The sequence below is a fragment of the Anser cygnoides genome, chromosome 4 (assembly GCF_040182565.1).
Source record: "Anser cygnoides isolate HZ-2024a breed goose chromosome 4, Taihu_goose_T2T_genome, whole genome shotgun sequence".
NCBI lineage: Eukaryota > Metazoa > Chordata > Aves > Anseriformes > Anatidae > Anser > Anser cygnoides.
The window spans coordinates 23,209,819-23,235,398 of record NC_089876.1 but is presented as its reverse complement, the minus strand read 5'-3'; the positions used below and the strand labels follow the sequence as shown (position 1 = coordinate 23,235,398).

The 25,580-nt window shown below is 38.5% G+C and overlaps 1 protein-coding gene and 1 long non-coding RNA gene across 10 annotated transcripts in view; one reads left to right on the top strand and one right to left on the bottom strand.

The window, feature by feature from the left end:
• Window positions 1-3,202: 3,202 nt before the first annotated feature.
• LOC136790659 (uncharacterized) lies at window positions 3,203-7,494 on the bottom strand. Of its 2 annotated transcripts, XR_010831015.1 has the most exons (4): window positions 7,359-7,494; window positions 6,727-6,862; window positions 3,958-4,036; window positions 3,203-3,248 (listed from the first exon to the last, which is right to left on the bottom strand). It is a non-coding gene; the product is annotated as an uncharacterized lncRNA (long non-coding RNA). The 2 variants fall into 2 exon arrangements; XR_010831016.1 differs by lacking the exons at window positions 3,203-3,248; window positions 3,958-4,036 and adding an exon at window positions 6,191-6,324.
• Window positions 7,495-7,623: 129 nt separating this feature from the next.
• ARAP2 (ArfGAP with RhoGAP domain, ankyrin repeat and PH domain 2) overlaps window positions 7,624-25,580 on the top strand; it is a 130,562-nt gene continuing 112,605 nt past the window's right edge. For 2 of the 8 annotated variants that reach the window (XR_007158149.2, XM_048047693.2), the window contains exons 1-4: window positions 7,795-7,969; window positions 13,503-14,561; window positions 21,941-22,011; window positions 23,048-23,127. Coding sequence is in view for 7 of the 8 variants with exons in the window: in XM_048047693.2 (XP_047903650.2) it covers window positions 13,654-14,561; window positions 21,941-22,011; window positions 23,048-23,127 (1,059 nt within the window). In the remaining variant the exon portion in view is untranslated. The other 6 variants (XM_066995748.1, XM_048047690.2, XM_048047688.2 and 3 more) reach the window with 6 other exon arrangements.

Genomic DNA, 25,580 nt, shown 5'->3' with positions numbered 1-25,580 from the left:
AAAACAATCATATATTCTTTTTGCAATGTCTTTTAGATTAATTGTTGATAACTGTTGATCAGTAGTTTGAATAATATGCCGTGGTAACAAATACTGTCTATTTACAGACCAAAGACAAATAGGTTTGTTGTGGTTTACACTGGAAGGCACCACACAGCCGTTCACTCACTCCTTGCCCATAGGATGGGGGAGAGAGCTGCAAAAGGTAAAACTGTAAATGGGTTAACATAAGGACAGTTTAGAAAGGAGGAAAGGAGGAAAAAAAATATTAATGTAAACAAGAAAAGCAATTGATGCACAATGCAGTTGTTCACTACCTGCTGACCGATGATGCCCAGTAGGAACGGCCTCCCCAGCCAACTCCCCCCAGTTTTATTGTACAGCATGAGGCCATATGGTATGAAATGTCCCTTCGGCCAGTTTGGGTCAGCTGTCCTGGTTCCATCCCCCCCACCTTCTTGTGCACTCCCAGCCTCCACGCTGGCAGGGCAACATGAGAAGCTGAAAAGCTCTTGGCTCTGTGTAAGAACTGCTCTGCAACAGCTAAAACATTGGTGTTTCATTGTAAATCAAAAACACAGCATCATACCAGCTACTATGAGAAGAATTAACTCTCCCAGCAAAACCAGGACAAGATTGCAGACTGGGACTCAGCATTATGAGTCCTCACCATCTTTGGTGACTTCTGAGTGGAAAGAGGAACTTTTATTCCATCTAATTTGTCCTTTAGTACTTGAACATAGACCTGCAAAATCTGAGAAGAATGAAGGGGAAGATAAAAATAGCAATATATAACTCTGAGTTGCAAGAGGAACTTCTATTCCATCTAATCTGTCCTTCAGTACTTGAAAAATCTAAGAATGAAAGGGAAGATAAAAATAGCAATACATACTTCTCAAATCCATACACTATATTGTCTTATTTGCATTCTTCTACAGGAGATAATCTTGACTTAGCTGGAAACGTACTCTGCCTGGAATCCAGCATGAACTGTAATATGCATTTCCTGTACCTCAGTTTTGTGAAAGAAATACAAACCGCTTTTACTGATGATTCACTTACAATGGACAATTTCTTCAAAGTGCAAGACAAGTGAGTTTAGATGGCAGATAAGAAGAAAAAGTGGCCTTTCCCTAGCTATAGAATGAAATAGTCTAATCAGTTCTCATTACATCTTTTTTTGTGCTCACGTAGACCTTTGGTGTACTGTAGAAATGGCAATGAATGGTTTTAGTGCATTAATTTAAACTAGAATTTTCTTTATTTTTGAATGTATTTCCTTTTCATTTTGTTCTGTGCACAAGAACTGATAAGGCCTCCAGAATTCTAAGCATTCGTAAGCAAGGGGTAAGTTTTGTACTGCAGTAGCTGAGCAGAATATGTAATTTGATTTCCATAACAGTGTGCATAAAGCAAAAAGATTTAGTCAAGGTTTTGATCTTGTATAGCTTTTTTATTTGTGCATACAAAACTGAATTATCTTAAATCCAGCCTTTGTGTGATACGTTGGCTTTCCACTTATTTCATAAGGAAAGTATAAGATTACCAGCGTCTCTGATGGGCCAGAAGCGTGATTAACTGTTTACCTGGAGAAGCTCATAATTTCCACAGCCTCTCTGCTGTTTGTCTCATTTTATAAGATCAAGTAATAACTTGATTATAACCTTTGGGAAAAATTAATTCTTGAAAGAAAAATGCATTTTGATGTGATCAGCAATAATATTTTGCAGTTATTAAACATGATTGATGTTGTTTTAATGTTAATATTTAATTATATAAGAAAAACTGTAGTTGTTTCTATCCAATATTGAGGTGACACTTATTTAATTGCAATTTTAATTAAATTTTAGAAAGGGAAAGATCATAGAAACATGACATGAAACTGTTGTTTTCACTTGATGCTGTTTCTTTTCCTAATGACAAAGTCTTAGTCTTAGTTAATACTGCTCTCCTCAACAATGGAGTTAAGCCCCCATTGCTCCCTTGATACCCTTGGTACAATGCAGTCCTTAAAAGAAGTATGAAATTTTCTGAGCATACGAAGGTGAAAAAGTAGCGAGGTCAATCCGGATGTAAGTGGCTTAGTGTGACCTATTTCAGCAGAGCTCATTTATAAGCTATTTGATTGAGATTACCAACCCAAACCATTCTGTGATTCTTAAATAGCAACCTAATTCAAGATTTTAGGCAGAATACTTATGCCATCCTTTGTTTGCCTGAAACAACTGGGGTTTGGTCTCACAGTTTTGCGTAACATTCTTCACAGTAAAGTGATCAAAGCAATGGGAGCAACATCTCGGACCAGTCACTGCTGCAACACAACCTCTCCAGCATGCTGTGAGTAGTACTCCCCATCTTGGCTTGGCTACTTTTAGCATTTTGTGTTTGAGCTCGTCACTCAATTTGTTATTTAGGAAAGAGACTGAAAGTCAAAGGACTTTAACTACCTAAAGCCCATTTCACATAATGTCCTGATACTTCTCAGCTTTCTAACTTAACCTAGTAACTTCACAGGAAATTATTCTTGCGCAGATGGGGTATCTTCATTAAGAGTTTTCTATTAAAGTATTATTTATACATACAGTGAACCTCCAGTTTAGTCTCTTTAATAGCATCAGAATCCTGGAAGTGAGCCAACTATCATGAAGTGTGTGTGTGTGGGGGGTTGTCTGTTTATTTGTTTGTTTGTCTGGGAGGAAAGAGAAAACATAAGAGATACAATGTGTTTCACCAGACCTAAAGAAAAATGTGAAATTATACTGAAGTATATGCAATTTTAACTGTGATTGTACTTTGGAAAGTTTTTCTCTAAAAATAGTTCTGTGATGTCTAGTATGCTTCATTACTTTCCATGCCAAATTTGTGCAAGCAACAAGTAAAATAAAAGTGGGAAGGAGGTATTTGAAAGAGTGACCTTTAAAACTAACAGGATCTTTAAATGTGTCATATGTGGTTTCTGTAGAATGCGAGCAAACCAGTGCTGTGTAGATAAAACCTCATGATTCATTACAATTCAGTCAACAGCACAAAAGTTGAATATGGGAGAAGTTAGCGCTCTGATGTGTAGGAAAGTTTCTCAGAGGGATTCATTTTCAAATAAATTTAAGAATGCTCCATTAGATTTTTCAAAGATGACAGGAAGTTATGTCAAGGTAACAAGATCCCGTAAATGAGAACAATAGCAAAGAAATAAAAAGAACTTACCACATGCTTTGAAGCTGCATTTGTATTCAAAAGCCACTAGAAAACTGTTAAATATAAATGAGAGACAGAAGTGGCAGGATGAGGTCCCACACCGAACACAGGCACTCTGAAAACAAAGTGTTGAAGCTGCCCCTGCAGCTTTTCTAGTGAGAGATGTCTTGGAGAAACCCTAAGTGACAACTAGAGTGAGAGATTGATGTCAGGTATTTTTTAAATTTGATTTTTTTTATATGTCTTTCATTTGAAGCAAGAGCTTAACCCTCTTGCTTTGCTAGAATAAATCTGCTGTTTTCATTTTCAGGCTTGTGAACTCAGGTGAGTCTTATACATAGAAGATGATTTTACTTCCCCGTAAGCAATGAATTTAAATAAAGCAGTACTGCAGGCAAAATTCTCAGGTTGCCTGCAGATTGAAGCACATAAAAATGTATGTGAAAGTGGGGGTCACCAACCCACGGGGCAGTATCTGCAAGTTTGGGTGCTGGCTTAAGAGCTGCGACATAGAGGGTATTAGTCCAGGGAAGTGCTGTAGGGTGTGCTTTCACCAAAGGCAGTGGGTGGACCTTCCAGAAATCTCACATTGTAGCAGGGATGTATTTTGAATTGCCATCTTTGCAGACTCCCATTGAGAGAGGTCAAATTCAATATTTCTGACTAACTCCTCGCCACAATACGAGAGGTGCTTTTGGAGCAAACCTAATTACTGTTTTTGTTATTCTCAGAGTATTTCAGTTGATCCAAATAGCTTCTTACCTTTAGGGGACTTTGCGTGTGCACTCGAGTGCGATATACAATACATGAGACAGAAAATTAGTTCTAACATAACTGTCACCTGCATTGGTGAGGGAAAGAAAAAAAAATCAGTATGCTGTAAAACTAGTCAGTAAACAGTATTGTTCCACTGGTGTTATGTCATTAGTTTCAAAAGCAGCATTATCAATATCAGAACAACTTAAAGGGACTACTGCATGAGTCCATCGGTAGTTTTAAGAAAACAGTGACTGCATAAAGGTCAAATGTAAATGAAATAAGATGTCTAAAACCACAATGACTATGTTTTCACACCTGTGAGGAATAACATCAACTAGTTTATAAATTGATAGTCTGAAAATACAAATGTGTCATATGATGTATCTATGATGCTGCTTGGAAATCAGATTGACTATTACACAGTTACATTTGAAAAATGTGGTATGTGTTGAACTAGTTTATAGGTCTAAGTTGAAATGCAGGTTGGTGTCCAGCGAGACATACAAAAGTTAAAAGTTATAATGCACTGAACAATTGGACAATATAAATCCCAAAGCCACAGAAACAGTTGAGAACAGATACAAAAACTGAACCTAGATTTCTCAAAACCTGCGCTCATTCTTAACTACAGTCCTATCATTTTTTTTTTTCTGAGTCTTTACAGGGTTTTTTTTTGTCTTATCCTGTGTGAAATGTTACCTCACGCTAGAGCTCTGCTTTTGATAATTACAGCGCATGATTTAATTTCCAAGGTTAGTTTTCATGATATTTTATTAACAATAGTATAACAATAGTACTGAATTTCCAATCATAAAAGAGCTGGTTGGCATTCATCTGCTGGTTGTTTGAGATGTAGCTAACATTTAATTTCTTATAATGCTTAAAAGCTCCAAAAACCAAATACGTTTAATCTTCTCAACACCTTGAGGTGGATGAGTTTTATTACTTCTGCTTTAAAGGTAATGAGACTGAAAAGATTGCAGAAGACCAAGTTTAGAAAGTAATTCTTTGTGTCTTGTTCAGCCTGTACTCAATGGGAGTATGTGCTGTTTTTATAGCAGACTTAAATAATCTTATAAAAAGTCACAAACTCAGTTTTTCTGTATATTTTTAGATAGCTGCCAAACCTCAAGTACAGTATCAGAGCTACTTGTACACAATCAATAAAAGAAGCCCTAGTTATCTCAGCAGCTTGCTGTTTGTGCAGTTAGAGTACTTAAATTCAAAATACATGGCAAACAGAACTGATCAGTTTTAAAGATAGACAGATCCAAAAATGACAATATCTGGAAAACTGGAAAATGGCTGACGAGTTTGAATTAGTTGCATTACCAGCTTGATGAACAATATTGAAGCAAATATATACTTTAATTTATGACAGACCACACAGATGGAGTGTGGAAGTCTGGGGTTGATTCATATTCTATGGATGAACTCCTGTACAATTTAGATGATATTCCATCTTCAGTTAAACACAGACTTACTTGGTTATTCTTATGGACTGATCATATTAAAAATAATCAGGTGAATCTCTATTGCTGGAAAACAAAATTATCTTGAAGGTTTCTGTAATCATAATTCTGAATGGGAAAGCAAACTTAATGTGTTCACTATGAATGACCTTCTTGTATGGCCATATGTATTTTAGGATACGAAAGGCACTAATAACTTCTAAAGGGCATAGCAAAAGTATTGCAACTTCCACTTAAAATGAATTTCTAAACCAAAACTTTATCTTCACCTACTTAAAAAACATTACCGACCTAAAAAATTTTCATGATAGCAACACAGAAATTCATAGGCCAAGGAAATTATCAGATAATAAAATCTCTGCAGTTGTTAAACCTGTCAACAGATTTACAAAACTCAAGAATATCAACAAGCCTTAGAATAGTACTGTGCTTTATGTTATATCTGAATTACATCAGAATTAAGAAGTTGTGGTTTCCTTTTAGATATGCGAAGGGTTATTTAGTTAGTTAGTTTTTGTTTTGCTTTACCACAATGGTAGAAAGCTGACATTTCGTGCTCCATTACAGAGAGCTGTATGCCATAGATAAACCAGAGACTTGAGAACTTTCTTAGAATCTGAATCCCCCCCCAACAACAAAAATCTCAGATCTTGTGTTCTCATCTAGTGATCAAGAAAAGAAAAGTGGCTAGTTTTGGTTGAAACACAGAGTGTCAGGGTGCAGAGCGCCATGTTATGCTTTGAGGGAAGATGCTATTAATGCATAAATGTAAATATTCTGAGGACAGCCTCTTTTAGTGAGTTCTGTATGAGAGTGAAAGCTGTTTTAAAAACCGAGGGGCCTGTCATCTGTAGTCTCTGCTGCTCGTCCACTTACATGGACAAATCACATGGGTCTCCTGGAAGAGAAGGAGAGGTGGGCTTTATAGAAGGACTTGGACTTTCTTGACAGAGAAGAGTTCAAGGGTATGAATCAACTGCCATACCTAAAAACTTGCAGGAAAGAGAAATTCAGCCTAATGAAGCTAATTCAGCTAATGAAGTGGATACTTGCATGGCAAGGTAAGCCTTGCAAAGAAGGCAAGTCTTTTGTTGTTTACAAGATATGAATCTTTCAAATATTTTAAATTTCTGTGGTTAAAATTCCTTTTCTAAGTCAGCATTCATTGGCATTCTTACTGTTCTGAAAGGAAGCTAGGCTTAGCTCGGGATCTTAGGCAAATCTGTGATCGGATGAGTCTGTGAGCCCTTAGATTACAATCCAGAAAGGCTATCGCCAAAAAGGGTGTTTGTGTACCTACCTGGGTCAGATCTGTGCAGCAACTCGGTTTGGAAACATGGGTCCATGTGCAAATGATTGGGAATGACATTGAGCCAGGCTCAGCAAAATGATTAATAGAAAGTCAGTCAAGAAAATAATGAATTTCTTTAGGTCACCTAGAAAAAGCAAAAACAAAAGTTTGCACTCGTGTAGGGCTTTTTTACCTTAAAATTTGCTTGTGTAATACAAGTTTGGGAGATTAAATTAACTGCATTTTTTAGTAGACTGGTATTTAGACATTTAATAGCTAGGGTGCGCAGCAGGATTTTCAGAAGTGCTTGGGCACGGGTGGGATTGGCTCTGTAATGCTGAACTTCACTCCTTCCACTTGTTTCAGCGGGGAACTGGAGAATGAAAAAGTTGCTTACGTTCGAAGTTGTGATCTGAAACCTCATTTTACTACCATGGCACTCTTCAGCCTCTGACGGTCTTTAACAGCCTCGGTGTAAGTCAGGCTATGTAGTAAGGCTGTATTTAGCATGCAATAAGCAATCTTTGCAGCAGCCAGAAGAGCGCAGGTTTACTCGCTCCCAAGGAGGGCTTTATTGGCCTGTTTTTCGGGGTAGACCTCGGCTATTTAAGCAGAGGCTCCCGGGGCATCCCCAGCCTCACCTCGAGGAGCTCAGGGTCCACACGGTGCGAGGGGGGCGGCCGCCGGAGCGCGTCAGAGCACTTTTCGGTCTCGTTTTGTGTAATAAAAAGCGACTTTCAGCAGCGCGTCAGCACCTCACGGGTGCGGGCGAGTTCCTAGAAGCGGGGCAAGTGACACGCGTTACTTAAAGCTTCCTAATTTCATCCAGCCAAGCGAGGCGGGAGGGCGCTGCGCCCTTCGCGGGGCTCCGCTGGGGGGCAGCGGGGAGCCCGGGGGGAGCCCCGCGGCCATCTCGCCCTACGCCCCGGGGGAGGAAAGGAGGACCCCGGGGTCGTGCTCCGGGGCCGTGCTGTGGGGCAGGCAGCCCTCCCCGAGCCCCCGGCCGGGCTCCTGAGGCAGCACGCCGCCCCGCCAGCCCAGGTGCGGCCGCCTCCCGAGGGAGGGAAGGGGAGGGAAGGGAGCGGAGCGCCGCGGGCGCGGCTCGCCGGGGAGCAGCGCGGGGGTGGGGTGGGGTGTGGAGGCAGGCAGGCAGGAAGGAAGGAGAAAACGAGCGAGCAGGGGGAGAGGAGGGAGCCCAAGCGGCCAGCAGGCCCTCTCCTCCTTCCCCTCCGCGGCTGCTCGTCGCCAGGAGGTAAGCCAGCCGCCGAGGGGCGCAAGGCGGGGAGCGCTCGGCTCGGCTCGGCTCGACCCGGCCTGCACTCGCTGAGCGACCCGGCCTGCTCGGGAGGCTCCCCGGGGTGGGCCGGCGGTGCCGCGGTAACGGGGGTGCCGCCGGAGGGTGCCGGGGCGGATGCGGGAGCTGGAGCCTGGGGGGCAGGTCGGCAGGTAGCGTGCGTTTCCCCGCCTGCGTGCTTCTCGGCTTAACCGTTTTAACGGTCCGTAAGTAAATGCCAGCCGAGGTAGGGCGCTTTGCGGTGTGTTTATTTACTCCGAGTACTTTCTGTGAAGTTAGGCACGGGCTTCTCGTTAAGCTGCCTGCGAGTTTTACCGGACGGTGCGTGAAGCTCGCAGTGGCGGAGTGTAACAGCGCTGGGATGCCCTTACTGATCGGAGAGGCAGAGCCGGGACGTGGCACCCCCGTGTTGCCGCAGCAACTCGCCGCAGTGCGCCCGGCCGGTGCCGCCCCGGTGCGCGCCGCGCTCCCGACGCCGCGAGTTGCTCCACAGGAATTTCTGGCGGCGTGAGCCTCCGCTCCCAGGCGGCGAAGGTGGCTGAGCTTTCCTCTGAAACAGAAGCCTTCCGAAATAAAAAAAAAAAATAAAATAATAATAAAAAAAAAAAAGAACGAGGAAACTATTTGAGCGGAGGATGTGCTCGAAGGTATTTCGTAATCGTGTTGAACTAAGTCACTTCGCCGCTTTTGGGCAAGGAACTGTGCTGGTTGCCATTGGTTACCTTGCTCTGTGTTGACCCAAATGCTAATTCAATAAGTGACACCTTTAAAATGGTCACTTCAGAGGATTTTTTTTTTTTTTTGAGCAAGCCAAAAAGAAAGATCTGTAATGATCTACAGCGCTTCCTAAGCCTGCTAATCTTGCCAGTTTGTATGCAGTCAAGCCCAGTGGGAGGGTGAAACTGACCACCAACAGATGTAAGGCTGCTCCTTGGTAAATCTTAGAGTAGTTGTTTTAATTTATTTATTTTTTCCCCCACATTTATTTGGAACTTAGTGTAGCATGTGGTTTAGCAGAAGTTGGGAGCAAGCCTGAACTTCCTTGTATTTGTTGAACTCATCACTGGAAGTGTGACTGGCTTGCTGTGCGCTTCAGAAGATTTCTTTAGGCTGGTATCAGTAGTTTTCTTTAAAAGGAAGAAGAAAGTCTCATTTGAGTGTTGAGTAATGAGAAACACTCATTTGAGTACTTCTATATTCAGCTATATCCTTCTGTTTGTGCATTTCGTTAAAAGTTGGCTGGCTTGCTTCAACATAGATTGGTTTATCTGCACACATCTTCCAATCGGTGATGTCTCGCAGATTTCCCCAACTTGAAAATCATGGAATGGAGGCCGTATCAAGTGGCACAGTTTTTTACAATGTTAGGTACAAGAACATATCCTCCATGTGAGGAAGCGTCCTGAAAATTATATATTTTTTTTCCATGCCAATATTGTTGTGTTTCCTTGGGGCTATATAGCTGCTCTTTTCTGCAAAACAGAAAGAACTGGTATGCTACTCTGAGTCCTTCTACCCCATGTCTAAGTCCCTTCTGCAAGAGGAGAAAAGGAAGGATGGGAAAATCATTCTGAAACGAGTTTGAGAAACATCGTCATCTAGGGAAGAAAGTTGGATGATCCCATGTAAGGCTTATGATGTGCAAAACAAATGGCAACTTATCACATGCCAAAAGCATATTTTCTTAGAAGAGAAGCCCAGATGGATTCCCTTGTATTGCTTTTTACACATAGCAATTTGGACACCGTACACATATTTCTGTAAAATTGAATAGTCAAGTGTCTTCCAAGATGCTCTATTTCATATAGCATTCTTCCCACTTCTGTGAATGTGTTGAATGAATGGCTTTTGTCTGTGTGACTCTACATCAGAGGATGTGACAGTGCACTTAGAATCAGTTTTATTTAAGAAAGAAAAAAATGAGGGAAGCTTGATTATTTTTTTAATGCTTATTTCTGTCTAATGCTATGGGACAAACTATTTTGCCCTGCTACTGAGAGTAAAAGCTTTGTTTTGCAGGATGTATGTGAACTAACCTTTAAGACTTCTTTCTACTTAAATTTCTGAAGTGGTACAATTACTGACGTGAAAGTCAATGTACAAACAGGTATATATCATTTATATATGATCACTGCATCGTCATATGTAATATTGTACAAACTGTGTGAATTATTCTACGGTTAAAGTTGCAGAGTTTTATTGATACTCATTTATTTTAAATAGTTTACTATTTTGGATAAGGTGGTCCTTGAGTTCTATTTTTCTGTACACTTCTTGAGCTTAAGACTGTAGTAAGGATAAAACATTACAACGTAAGACATGATGTAGTATTTATCTTCTAGCCTGTGTTACAAATATTCACTGATTGTGTGTATCATAGAATCATATTTACCTAGTTGCGCTTTATTTAAAGCGTCATCCGAGCATTCAAACCAAAATAAGCAAAACCCTCAGATCCACAAATACCAGTAAGTTTCACAATCAATATTTGTATATCATTTACTGAGTTGTGTAGGTGGGTCAGATCTATAGCATGTCTTTAGAAGTGCTTCAACTACAGCAACTGTTAGCAACTATTGAAACAAAAAATGGCTTTGGCTTCAGCTCCCAGCATTGCTGGCATTTTGTGGTCAAAACATCGTCTTAGTGAGCAGTTTCTTCCTTTCTTGGTCTGCTGTGTATTATGCTGGAAAATATGCAACAAAAAGAAATTATGTTCTTCGTTCTGTGCTTGATAATCCTGTGCATTGTGTTGTGGTTCATACAGAGATGGGTTAGGATCCAAATAACCGATAATACATGGCTATTGGAGTTCCTGAAGTAGCAGAATGGAGGTTTTCCAGATTAAGGTGTTGGCAAAGCTGTTGCATGTAGAAAAAACAATATTTAGATATGGAAGAGTGTGTGTCAGTAAATAGAAGCTACTTACTTAAGTACCTTTTTTGTTACTGTAGGAGGTGGAGAGATTGGGAGAATGATACTGTTTGAAAATAAACGCTAACACCTCAGGGTTAAGACCCTATATAGCACCACAAAACCCCAAGGAAGTTCTGGAAACAGCAGAGATAAAGTATTCCAAAATTGAAGTTGAAATTGGTTAACTGATAGGCTAACACTGGAGGTGGTTTTTCGTATGTGAGTGTGTGTACTTTTTTTTTTGTAATGGGTACATGAAGCAGTGCCTGCTTGATATTTTTTGCTCCCATTAGTTATTTCTGTAGTAATTAGAAAAACTAAGGAAAAAAGATTCAACTTAACACAATATGTATTTATATATGTATTTTGGTGGGATTTAGAGATAGCTGAGGGGCAATGCTATTGAATTATATCTTTTGAGAAAGGGGGGCTTAGGTTTTTAAAGAAATGATGAGTGTTTAGATAGGTGCTCAGGTTGAGGAAGGACAAAGTTAAATCTAATTCCTATTCTAAAAGTTGATTGTTAATCGGTTTAGCTCAATCCAGGCCTCTTTGAATTTAAATGACTTAAGAATCTTTCAGTGAGTTAACTCCCGAACAGACTTCATCTCTCGAGAGGCTGGTATGTGGCCTATGGAGTTCTCTCTCCAAAAATCTCTAATTGAATGCCTTTCATATTGAAGGTGGTAAGTCACTGCTTGGCAGACTTGCAAGCAGTGATCAAAGCTATAAAAATGCATCACAAAAAATGAAGCTGAATATATTGGCAAGAATCTAAAGAGTTCTTGTAAATAATGGAACTTTTGTGATAAATGTGCTGATTTGTATGTCTTCCAGAAGAGTGTGGGTTTATTCAACTTCTTTTTCTCCTTACTGTGCCATACATACACACGCATATATGATGTAAGTGCAAAGTTTTTTCCTGTTTTCGATTAGTTCTTTCTGAAAGTGGGAGTAATAAAGGTAGTTACAAAACTGCAAGAGGAAACTTCTAGTGATTAAACTAGTTATTTCATAGTAATATTAGAGTACAATTACTCATAGCAGTGATAACAATTGTGCTCCACTGATTACGTGATTTTAAATTTATATTTGTTTGTATGTGTCTGGGGAATGAGGCAGGGCATGAAGATTTATTTATGACTGCTTGGCTGAATAATGATTTACTTATTCAAAAGGCATTAGGGAAATTGTATAGGAACACATTTTATCCTTTATTGGAGCAACTGATATAGTACAAAAGCAGTCAATCTTTCATGCTTCAGTTCTACGTCATAAGTAGTGCCCTTTTAGTTAGCAGATACCTTGAAGAATAAGGTGTACCTTAATATCTGCTACCTTGGGTGTATGCTGGGCTTGTGAATCCTTTTCTTTCAGGCTGCTGTTTAGGTCCTACACTGTCCTACCGAAGCTGTTCTTTCTCTTCCAGGCTGCTCCAGGCTAGTACCTGCATGCCAGGGCAGCTGCTACAGAGTCAGCAGCTTTCCCTAAAGCCAAATGACTCTTTGTACAGGAAGAGGGAGGAGTAAAAAAAAAAACCTGTTGTCTGCTGCTGGTCTTAAAGCTTCTTTAAAGACATGATTTCAGGTTGTCTCAAACACCTTCCGAACAGTAGCTTCTCCATCTGCTTTGGATTTTGTAAACCATGGATTTGGATATGGCCACAGAGGAAGGAAGAGCTGAAATGGGGGAAATTGGGGGTGTGCAAGAGCTGAGTTGGAAAATACCGAGGAGAAACTGTCATGGTCGCTTGATTTACCAAAGGTCCCTAGCATGGAGGCCAGAACTTGCCTCTGGTTATGCCTCTGATAGTTTGTGACCACAGGAGGTGCTTCCTTGCCAGAGCCGAGAAGCTACCACTTAGCTGTTTCCTGCGTTCCCGTCTGACAGTTCTTTGAAGAACACGTGCCTGATCTGTGAGGCATATTTTGATCACCTCCGCAGCTTTCTGGCTGTGGTTCTTTAAGTAATTTAAGCTACTACTTCTTTCATTCTTTTTTCTTTTTCTTTCTCCAGACATTCTCAGAAGTGGCTCTACCTTTGCAAACTGTTGTATTGGTTATGGCACTTGGTGGGAACGCTCTAGCCAGTGATTTTTTTTTTTTTCTTTTCCCTTCTGAAAGTCTGTTTCTGTGCTAAAAAGCTTAAGGCTCAGAAGATAAAGGAGTGGAAGCTGCACTCTGTAGTTAGTTGGTGCCAGCAGGGGAATGGGAAAGCTTTGAGTTCCAGCTCTGGTCTTAGTTTGTTTTTTCTGATATTTATATCCAAGTACTGTATAATAAGTGCATGTGTGTGGAGATAAGTGGTTCACATCTTGTAACTACTAGGATTATATGTTTTAAAACTATTACTTGTGCTAAGGCTTTGATTTTGCTCTTCTCTTTGTACAGGAGAAGATAAAAGGATGGAGAGGTTATGCTGTTTACCCTGCTTGAAATTTTCATATATACACAATTTAAAAATTGTAGTGTACAAATGACAGGGAGCCTTTCAGAATTTTATTTAAGATTCAAGTAAATTTAGACCTCTGAATTGGGTTTTCTTTCTTTTTCAATACCCTTTTTCTTTTCTATAGGTTTGCGGTCTTAAAAAATAAATAAAATCAGCGTGAACTAAAGAAACTTGAAGTGTCTCAAAGAAACTGGTATTTTCCATTGGCTGATTGACGACAAATACAGAGAGCTTTGTTGCCTCTGAGTATGCATGCATCTTGACTGTATTTCTACATGACCGTGAGGGGCACTGTTCGGAATGAAGCTGCCATCATGTCATCCACAGGCAACGGCACCGATATTGAAGAATTCCTAGTCAACATTAACTTGGGGCAGTATCTTCCTAACTTTAAAGAATATGGCTATAACATTGTGACAGATTGCACGGGCATAAACAACAGCGTGCTTCAGCAAATGGGAGTGTTGCCTACAGGGCACCGCAGAAGGATACTTAAGCAGTTAGACACTGCTCTTTCAAAAACGCAAGGACATTTGCTTCTACATGAAAATGCAAAACTCAAAGACTCGACAGGTTTAGAAAAGAAGCAATATTTGCTCGTGGATGAGGATTCTCCAGTAAGCAATTTAAACGTAGATGAGACTGACTTGATACCTGCAACATCGTCAGTGCAACTTCCTCATGAAGCTTACTTCAGTGAAGAAAGGTTCAAACTTGGAGAGCAAAACTTATCGGAGGCAAGTGATGATAGCATTACGAATTTGGATTTTTCTGGTTTATACCAGAATTCAGATAGCATACTAAAAGCTGTCAGTCTAAGTGGAAGTATTAAGATGAATGCTCAGCCGGATACATCATTGGAAGAAGCTGCTGCATACCAAACTGATGAGCACTTGGCTGGCCGTTTGGCATTTTGTGATCCTCCTTCTTCATTTGCTCATTCATGTGAGACAAAATACAGTGAAAACAAACATCTGATGCTTGCAGATGAGGATGATCTATCTGATTGTGAGCAAAATTCTCCATTCTTTAAGTTTAAAGGAGAAATGATAAACAATGACTTATATGATTCCTGTACACAAAACTGCACAATGGTATTTCCAAGAGCAAGCCGGTCTTTTATGTTAAGACATCGACCTGTGCCAGAAATCCCTGAATCAAGCAAAGTTGAAACTTCAACAAGGTAATTGTGGTTTCTTTTTAGTGAAGAATTGTTGTAGAAATTATGGGACTTTTTTTTTTTTTGGGGGGGGGGGGGCAGGGAAGAGGGCATTATGGGCTAAGGGTGTCTTTTTCTGGGGATTTTTCTTTTATATGTGTTGTAAATAGCTTGGCTCTGACATGAGTAATGCCAAATTAACCTAAGAAGGATTAAGCAAGTCAAAAGTGCAAATGGGAGTATAAAGGGAAATTCTAGAATAGTGTCTCATTATAATCTCTGCATCTACTTACTTTCAAAGGAATGAATCTTCATTGCTTTCGGAATAGCCTGTGTTTAAAAACAACTATTTCAAGTATTTTTTAAAACTTTATCTGTATGCTCTTCAGATGAAGAATGAAAATACATGTTATAAAAACAAGATTTAAAAAGAAAAAGCTGTTGAATCTATTCCAAACCAAAATGTTACTGATGTGCTGGGGCTAGCATCTCATTAATAGCATCTAAGGAAATTCTGATCCATGGCAGGAAAATGGTTATAAAACAGTAATTTCAGGAGGATAAAAATTCTTAAGTATAAAAATGTGTTTTTGTTAGGGAGACAGGTGTTATAATTGTGTATCCAGGTTATATTTTAGTACCTTTTAAGGTCAGAAAATACTGTTCTTAGAAAACAAAGGTTTATTATTTTCTTGTAAGTCTTGTATTCAAAAAGATCTAGGAAATTTTATACAACTGTGTATATTAAGCTACCCTCATCTGAAAAGTGAGGGAAAACTTTAAAAAGCCTTCTCGCCTGTTAAATGTGCTGTATGGTGTACCCATCCTGTAAGGATGTATCTGTACGAAGGAGGATTTATCTGACAGGATCGCATATGTGGACGTAGGAAGATGATTTTAAGTCTTAGCCTTAAAGCATACAACTCTGCAGTAGAATTTATATTGTTTTAAATTAGAATAGGATGCTTCATGGAGGAGGAAATTATACTGTCAATCTAAAGCAATGATTTTCTTCAGGATGGCTCTTGGACTGATTTCTAAACTGGTTGTCATCTAACTGTTAATTCAGAGAATGAATGCAACAGGTTTGTCATGTTAGGTGTTGGCTTCTGCTGGTATTCATAGAGCAACAGAAACTTTGGCTTCTGCTGGTATTCATAGAGCAACAGAAACTTGGATTTTAATGATGCTTGTAGCATATTTTCTTTTCTTTTTTTTTTTTTAGGCATTCCAGGAGGAAGAAATAGGGGAAAAAAAGAAAACCATTTTTTTTTTTAATTTAATTTAATTTTATTTTAACTAGATACAACTTAAATGGAATTTTGTAGGATGACAAAAGGATGTGTCTTCAGTCAAAGGACATTTTATTTGTCAGTTGGAAAGACTTTTTCTAGAGGATGGAGGTGGAAGGTTTTCAGAGTTCATGCAATCTTTGTAAGGATTCTGTGCAGCACTGGTGAAAATTGGATTGGAGAGCATCCAGTAAAGGTTGTTACTTTATGATAAATTGCATAGTTCGCATTCATTTCAAAATATTCATGTGATGTGGGTGTAGATTTTTATTCCTTCAAAATAGCAGAGTTTGCAATTAGTCTACAAACTAGTAAGGAACACTTGCTGTCTGGAACAAACATTAGTTTTTGTAGCTTGTTTTGCAAAAAGGCAATGGAATGTAGGGGAAAAGATCTGATGTTACAACTTAACTCCAGACCTCTCTTAATAACATTCAAATGTTATCATACTTTAAAAATATGAGGCAGTGAATGTGCAGTTGATCACAATATTACGGGCTGTATACACGAAGAGTATCTTCCCCCAGATTTAATCGTGATATTTTTGATTTTGTTAATTGTAAGGTTTTACTCGTCATGCTTGATAAATGTCTTAGGGAGAAGAAAAACTCTTGCAAAGACACATGCAAAGTTTTGTCACTGTAGCCATATCCAAATCATCAGGTTGTGCTTTTTTTAGCCTTTTTTTTTTTTTTTAAACCACTAGCCGTGCCTGGAAGGGACGTGTCTGAGAATGTTTTGTATTTGTCTTTTTCATCTGCATATCTCAGCAGTTAGAAACATCATTAGCAAGTTTATACATGCCCTAAGTGCAGAGTTTTCCCAAGCATTTATAAGTTTCTTTTAGATTAATGTAAGATGTTAATATTAAATGCTGTATTACAGTCGTCTGGTTGAACAGGTGGAGAGGCAACAATTATTTGCAACAAGGAAAAGATTTGCATGCTCTACTTAAAAAAAAGTAATATATATATATATATATATGATCAGTGTCTTCTAAAACACCAAGAAATTGTGCTTTTTGAAACTGAAGTATAAACGTTTTTCAATGGGGAGAGGCTTTACATTAACTTTTGTGGGGTGATCATCCCCACTGCATATAACAAAGCTACTCCTGCTGAGCTGAAACGGGAGTCTAATGCTAAAAGATAACAATGACTAGCTACTAAAAGAATACTCTTATCTCTTCTAAGAAACAGTCACCCAGTAGAGATAACATGCTATGTTTATGGAGTTCCCACCATGACAGTAAATCCTTCAAATCCCAGTGTCTTAGAGACTGATGTGTGACTGGGTCACTAACATCGATACCCACATTCTGATTTGTGAACTCCAGCTTTTCTTCTTCGTCGCTATGCTCCAGTTATAACCATGTAGAAATCATGAAGGACCAGCAGCAAGTCTGTCTGATGAAGATCAAGAGTAAACCAGAGCTTCTAAACAGAACTTAAACTTCACAGAAACGTTCATGATTAACCTCGCTGAGTATTTTTTTAGAGGCAAAGAATTAATACACAACTTTAAAGTGGTGCCTTGCAGTGTCTTTAGCCTCAGGAAAGATCACGCCTTTCCTATAGGATTGCATAGACAAACATTCTCAGCTGATTTTTGTTGATAGACGCTGGTTTCATCCTTATTATATAGTGTGAAGGCTTTTTGCATAGAGGCACAGAATTCCAACTGAAATCTACTGGGAAACCCAGCATCTCCTTCTTGTCATGCATGGATGTTGACCTTAAAGCTTTATGCAAGGAAATGCTTTTCTCATGATCTCCTAAGTGCCTTCTAATGTTAAAAGCTTGTACAGTAGGTCTCCTTGTGGCCCTTTGCAGTGTTGTGACTCTGTCACTTTTTATTACTAATAATGTGCCTGCATCTCTTGTAATTCTGTCTACTTCCCTGTGCCTCGCTTGTGCTCCTAGCTCTTACTGTAACAAAACATGCTGTCAGCTGGTAGGACACCGTGACGTTTTAGAAGTTGGAAATACCTTGCTTTTCTTTCTTTTTGCAAGTATACTTGGCACCACTGCAGTACTGAGGGGTGCGGAATTAAAAACAAACAAAAAAAACTTATACAATGTTCCTGACAAATCATTGTGAAGATTTTCCTAGCTCTTTCAGATAATCAGCACTGAAGCAATGTGTAACTGTGTTGGGTTCTTGCCAGCTAGATTTTTTCTTATCACAGCATTATGAGCTCACTATTGATACAGAATTAGTAAACATCGCTCTAAAGGCCTTCAAAAACTTCTGAAGGAGTTCTGAAACTGGAAGGTTGTGAATCATCTTCCAAGACTGAAATAATCTGTCTCAACAGGTCTTGATAAGGCAGTCAGAACCCTTTGCAATGAATTTCTGAGATATTTTATGCTTAAGTGCCTAGTCTTAAATTTTTAGTATAGTTTCCCAATAATGTGTTGGAACAGAATAATGGATTAGACAGAGGAGGATACAAGTTTTGCGGCCTCTCTTGATACTTTTCGTTACTTCTTCCACCCTGCAAGTGAAAAACTGATGCCTCTAAGACGAAGTGAAAGTGTTGCAATGGATGGAGTTAACCACATACATGCCTTTAGCCCGAGATTAAAGATAAGCGCAGAGATATGGAAACCTCCGAAGCTGCCTTGGACCATGTTGTTTAGCAGTTGCTCCGTAGCTCTGGTTGCACCCTTTGGAACAGCAGTGCCTTTAAAGGGAAAGCTAAGCAGGTGTATGAAGTGGCAGAGCTGATTGTTGCAGAGTGCCACCCAGGTAACATTTCAGACTGGCCAATTCCGTATACATCCAGACCTTTTCCACATCCTCCAGCTCTGTCGCTTGTGTTGTTCAGTGCTGATTGCTTACTGCAGGAGAGAAGAAATAGTCCAGAAATAAATCTGGAAAAACTGCTGCACTGGTGGAGGGGCAGGAGGAGGGAGGGCAAGAGGACTTCAGTGTATGTCTGTGTACAGAGGTGCTATGTGCTTGTCCTGGTGCTGTCCATTTCGTGCAAACAGCCACTGCTGTAGTGGAAAGTTAGCAGTGCTGGTATTCTTCACACTCTGTTGCGGACATGTAAGTAATCAAGACTGCTAATGAGATTTCCAGGCTGGTGCTGCTGCCTCCCTCTACTCTTTTTTTGGCCACACAGAACAGCTTTTAGGAGCGAGAAGCTGCTCTCTCTCTTCCTACGGCCAAGTATCTCCCTTAATTTACCTCTGCAAGCAGCCTGTGAAGCCCAAGGCTCTAACACAGCACAGTAGAGCACTTTGGACTTATTCGTGTAAAGGGAGGGCTAGGTCTTGAGCTGGGTAGAAAATGTGATGATTGAAAACAAAAGCTTCATTCACTTAAAAGCACTCAGCAGATGAATGCCGGTGAAGACTTTGAAGCACTGACTGCTTGCACTGAGCTCTCTCCCTTGCTTTATTTGCGAGATGGCAGGCCTATATAGAACAAATTGGCTCAGCTCGGCCCAGTGCTCAGCTCTCACCTTTCCAGTCTCAGCCTTCAGCAAGACAAGTTGCTGCCTCATCACACCCTTTCATCCTGTTTATGCACAAGGAAAGGGTGGTGGGGAAGAGTATGCAGCCCGAACCACATCCTGTATCTCTTAATTTATGAAAATAGTCAGTCTTAATCTCCACAGTTGTAACAAAGAGATAATATAATTGAAATTATGTTTATCTGTGTATAATTGGTACTTTGTGATTTGCAGGCTACTTGCACTAACAGTCCTATAAAGAGCAAAACAAAGATGATGGTAATCTCATGAAGTATGAGGTTTTGGAAATGGTTAAGGAGAGTCATATTTATGTAGATAAGTTTTTTGGTGATGGTGGCTTTGTTTGATTTTGTTTGGTTTTGGTCTTTCTTGTTTGTTTGTTTGTTTTGGTCTTATTTGTCCCAAAATAAGTCGTCTTTATTTTTCTGTCATTTAATGTAAGAATTTATTTTGTGCAACAATTGACAAGAATGACAAATATTGTCATCTTGCACTTTTTTTTTGTATTTAATCTCTCAAGCAGATATTCAGAGTAAGCTATTCTAAGTATTTATTGAGGTAGTTTTTACTTGACATAAGGTAAAACTTTCCATTCCTAAAATGACCAAAACAATTTTTACTTTGTGAGGAAAAACCTACAGATTACTTTTTTTTTTTAAGCAGGTTTCCATACTTTGTATGGAGCACATACATGTAGACACTTAATACAAACAAATCAAAAAAATGCAATGCCTGAAAAATACATGAACTAAAAAAATGCAGGTCTTTATAAGTTGTTTTTCTATTTCTCATTTCCTGGTGAGTTTACCAGTATTACTTTTGACTCATTGCTGTTACCATTGCCCACTTTTAAATCCTTCCACTCTGAAACTAAGCCTTTCACGCACTGTTTTACATAGGGAAGAAAACCATCAGTTTAAAAGCTCTTCTAGTCAAAGCTGATTATCTGTCCCTCTCAAATTTATATTGATGCTATTATTACCCTTAAAAACAACAAACAAATCCTGTCTCTGTTGAAAAACATTATTTCTATTTACGTATTTATTTGTAAGCATTCCAGGTTAGTACAAATGCATGAAGTTAATATGCTAATGTAACTTCAAAAGATTGTAGCTGCATCAATTTTAGCAAGACGTATGAAGGAACACAGTGCTATGTATTTTTTGTAATTAGAAGAGTGAGCAATTACTATGTATGGAGCTAGGCCATGGCACACTTCAACTGGGCAAATTCATCCTATGTTTTCTAAGAACATGATCTCACAAAATGCCATCAAGAAACATAATTTATATAAGAGGGTAAAATTTGTACACGTACTTGTTATTTCAAAGTGTAGCTTCCATATTGAACTTAATTCAGTAATTTCCTTGGGGCAAATAGAGGCATAGACTGAAAATGATACAAAATGGTAGTTCATAAACATATGCTTTCTTGTCATAGGAAAACATCAGCCTGTAATGTAGAGTTATTCAATTTTGATGTCATGGGGTGGTATTTCTGAAGTCTTGAGCATAACTAACCTTAAAAGCATAAAATTAATCAATAAGTCTAATGGGGAAATGAAAATCAGATATATTGATATTTTTATTAAAACATTTATCTTTGTCTTTGAAGGTTGGAGGATCTGCAAGCTCTTAGCAAACCTTAAAGGATCTTTTATAGCGCTTATGAATCAATGAGTATTCTGTAATGATGCACAAGGATCTGTATCACTGATATTTCAAGCAGAGAAAGTGATATAAAGAAGAGAAATTACTAATTACTTGTGTTAACAGGTGAAATCAGAGCTTGGTTGAAAGCAGACTGAAAACAGACTGCTGCAGCAGTGAAGATGGGTTAGAAATGTACTACTTCAGTTGTATTTTCCCCTACTCTGTTATTCTAAAGCTGCTGCATGAGCCTGAAATCTCAGTAATAATAATAAAAACATGATCTTTACCAGCAGGAACGTACCACTGTACGTGAAATCCCTGAAATAATTAGGGGCTAGCACTAAACCAATAATAAAGTAATTTTTCTCCTGTGTATGGGAATACACTCTTGCATATCTACAGAATGCACAGTTGTAGGCACAGGTGGTATAAAAGAAATGTCATTTATGTCTCAGATTGAAAACTTATTGGTGGGGGGGAATCATCATTGGGAATTAAAAATTTTCAGCACTTTTTTTTCAGTGGTTCAAAGCATCTGCTTTGTCTGGATTTTCATGCCTAGGCTCCGTGCTGAGAGCTCAGTGTTGAAGATTTGGCTTTGATACTCTGCTGTTTTTTTTCAATGCATTTGTTGGTATTGAATGTGAAGTAGAAGGGAGAGTAGAGGATGGGGAAAGAATGGGGGATCCCCATGCTTCCCAGAGGTATAAATGTATGGTAAGGCATTCAAAAAAAACGAAAAAAAAATTCTGAAGATGTGTGTTAGGATCAGTGAAGTATTCAGCATCATGAAGAGAGAAAAGAAAGAACGTTGGGTAGTTTAAATTCAGTCAGAAGACTTTTCCAAGACTTAAAATTGACTATTTCTACATTTGCATGTAGTTGTAATACTTTGTTTACCTGTATAAGATGCCTGTGCTCCATTTCTGGGAAATTTCACTTAATATTTTCATTTTGTGCTCTGTTTTGTTCAAGCTCCCTTCAGAAAAGAAGAAACGTGGATCTTACGAATGTATCTTGTGCTGGGAGGCAAGTTTCACAAAAAAGTGAGTTAAGCATGCTGGTACTTACATCTTGAATATTCAGACAAAGAAACCTCAAACCAAAAACTGAGGTCCAACATGAGTGTTGACTTGCTATTTTAAGAAATACTGGGTATCTGGAAAGTATGAAAAAAGTGTGATATACATAATAGCAGAGCACGTAACCACTTTTATGTTTTACTTAGTTTTTGTTTACGAGCTAATTGCATGAAAATTACAAAATATTGTCTGTAAACATAATCTAACATTTTTTTTTAGACTACAATATGTTGAATTTTCAAGATTGTATGCATTTTTTTAAAGCAAAATCTGCTTTTTCTTGAAAACTATAAGAAGAGTATTTCTGACTAATGCAGCTTCATTTGTTAGTGAATACTCAGAGCTTCAGGAAATAACAGGAAATAAATTGGTAACTTCTTCCAGTAAACTATTTAATACAGTCTTGCACAGTCAGTTGCATTTAAAAAATAAAAATAGAATTCTTTCAAACGCTAGAAGTTTGAAGTTATACTATTAATTTCAAGCAAATAATTGGTGACAAAATGAAAATTGAGCAGAAATTTGGTGGTTTTATTTTGTTTCCTTTGCTTTTGTTTTTTAAGTCAGAATAAAAGACAGTGAAGCTATTTATCCCAAGAGTATACGAGGTTTTTGTTTTTTTTTTAACTTGATGTGCAGATTAGGAAAGAAGATGATAGCTATATGCAAGCTATATCCAAATAAGATGCTAGTGAAAAGATGCAGTATAAAACTATAACTAGATATAGTTAAACTACAAACTAGATATACTATGCTAGATATAGTAAAAACTATAACTAGATAAAACTATATAAACAGATGCAGTATAAAAGTATATATTTTAGTATATATATTTTCTGAGAAAGTGTGTTTCAGTTATGAGAAATTGTTTCTTGTTCTTCAGTATTTATTCTGAGGTGGACAGAGAAGTCAGAAACAGAAAACTTGTATCCCTTGTTGATTATATCAGTACCTTAATGGAGTATGGCAGTATGTGACTGTGTTTATTTTTTACTTTAAGAAACTTTCACAGAAGAAAAGCCACCCATCATATCTCCATATGGAGAAACCTTTTTCTGGGACAACCTTAAAGATGCTAAGGTAAGTTGAGAAGTCTGGATATAAATGGTTTATATCTTCATGTTATGTATTGTGTACTGCCATTAATTCTTTCTTCTTCTCTTTCAGTTCTCAGTATCTTTCCTGTCTTAGGTATATGCACAAGTTTTATAATTGTGATTTAATCCCGGCAGGCAGCTAAGCACTACAGTTACCTACTCTCTGTAGGTGGCATAGGGAAGAGAATTGAAAAGGTAAAAAAGTGTGAGAACTCACTTTACCACTTATAGCAAAAGCTTCATGTGTGAGCAAAGCAAAACAAGGAATTCATTCACTACTTGCCATCAGCAGGCAGATGTTCAGCCATTTCCGGGAAAGCAGAGCTCATAATGCTTTTTGGAGAGATAAATGCCGTGGTTCTGAATGTCTGCCTCTTTCTCCCTCTTCCCCCAACTGTTATTGCTGAGCATGACACCATATGGTACGGAATATCGCTTTGGTCAGTCTGGGCCAGCTGTCTTGGCCGTGTCCCTTCCCAGCTCCTGGTGCACCCCCAGCCTCCTTGCTGGCAGGGTAGCATGAGAAGCAGAGAAGACCTTGGCTCTCTGTGAGCACTGCTCTGCAACAACTAAAAACATTCCCGTGTTATCACTACTGTTTTCATCAAAAGTCCAAAACACAGCATGGTATGAGCCTCTACAAAGAAAATTAACCCTATCCTAGCCAAAACCATGACAATAGTGTAAATATGTATGGACTAGTGACTTTTCTTAACCTAGAGATATGCTTTGTACTGTTCAATAGTAATAGGAATCTCTGCTTTTTTGTTTTGTTTTGTTTTTTTAAAACATAGGAGAGAGAATTGACTTTTCTGCCCAGAGCTAGATGCTGCCATATCAAATGGAAAACAGTCAGTTATAGGCATTTGCAGACTACCTTGACGCCTTCCTTGTACCTTCTTAAGTACAGTGGTGTATTGTAATACTTTGTGTCTAAACGAGGTTAAGTGGGGTTATAACCATTAAAACTGACTAGTAAAGGGAAAAGAGTCTTTTTCTCTCTTCTGATAATTCAATATCAAGACTGGGCATCTGGCTGGTGGACAACCAAAGAAAGCAGTTTGTATGTTAGCTTAGTTGATCTAATAGTCGCTTTCGGCCATACACTTTTAAAAATTCCTGTCTATGAAGGTTCTCAGGAATGCTGATGTTTTTCATACATCCCAGACTTGCTATATACACAGTAAGTCACTTTTGTTGCAGGATTCTCTGACGTGAACACCTTTGTTGAGGTCAGTAATTGAACTGTAAATGTCTTAGATGGTATGTGGACAGACTTCTGAATCATGTGGAGGTCTGAGAGGTGAAGTAGCTTAGTGAGGCATCCACCAAATGTTGTGAATCCCAGCTCCTGCTTCTCACTCAGGAATTGTTGCTTCTCTGTTTACTTATCCTTGTTCCAGCTGATCTCAAGCCACTGACTTAGGGAAAACAATAGGTATTTCTTAGTTTCTTTTCTGGTCTTCACTCTAATGTTTCTCCTTTTCAACTACTCTAAATTATTCACTAAAATGAAAACTATTCAACTATTAGCTTTCAAAACAGGTGCCTATAATATTTTTCTCCAGTATGAATTTGTTAAGAATTGTGCATTGAAAATAAATGGTTCAAATTGCATCTTCTAGTGGGAGTGTTTTTAGAAGCATAAAAATTAACTTATTTTTCATGTGTACTGTCTTCTCTTTGGAATCATGGCTTTTTGTTTTTCGTCATTGACTTTTTAAGGAGATGGGCATAAATTCATGATGTTTCTCCTTCTATTTCTTGTTAACGTAATCTGTACACAAAAGGTACTTCTGAGCTCCTTTTCTTTCCTATTGCATAGTCTTGTCTGTGCCAATTATTAAAATGTCTTTACAAATTCAAAGTTGAGCTGCTTTGCAATTAGTACAATGGCATAAGCAGGTTTTTCCAGAAAAAGTTTTCTGTCCTTCTTGTTACTTCTTAAAGTTTTTCTATATATTTTATTGGAGTTGCTGCTTATAATACAGCATACCCAGGAAGTTTGTTTGCAATCTTATCTTATAAAGGCACCCAATAGAAAAAATACCATGCTGTTAAGCTAGATTAACTGCTTGAAACAGAATTATTATTTCTGCTGGCTGTAGAATCTCAATTAAAGCAGTATATTACAACATGCTTTCTCTGATCTGAAGATTTAGATTTTAATTATCATGTTCATGTAAGTAAACAATTTTTTTTTCATTTGTTAAATCACATGCTGGTTGGAAACTTCATAGTTTGCTTCCATTAGAACATAATTGCAGACAAAGGTCATAAAGCAGCACTGTAAAACAAAGGTCCCAAGATATTTCATTTTCAGATTTTTTTCCCCAGTATCAGGTATCCTAGGAACAAATAAGGAAGTTTAGATAACACTGTGAAGTGTTTGAGACTTTAGTAACTGTTGCTTCCTTTTAGAAATAACCGCATATG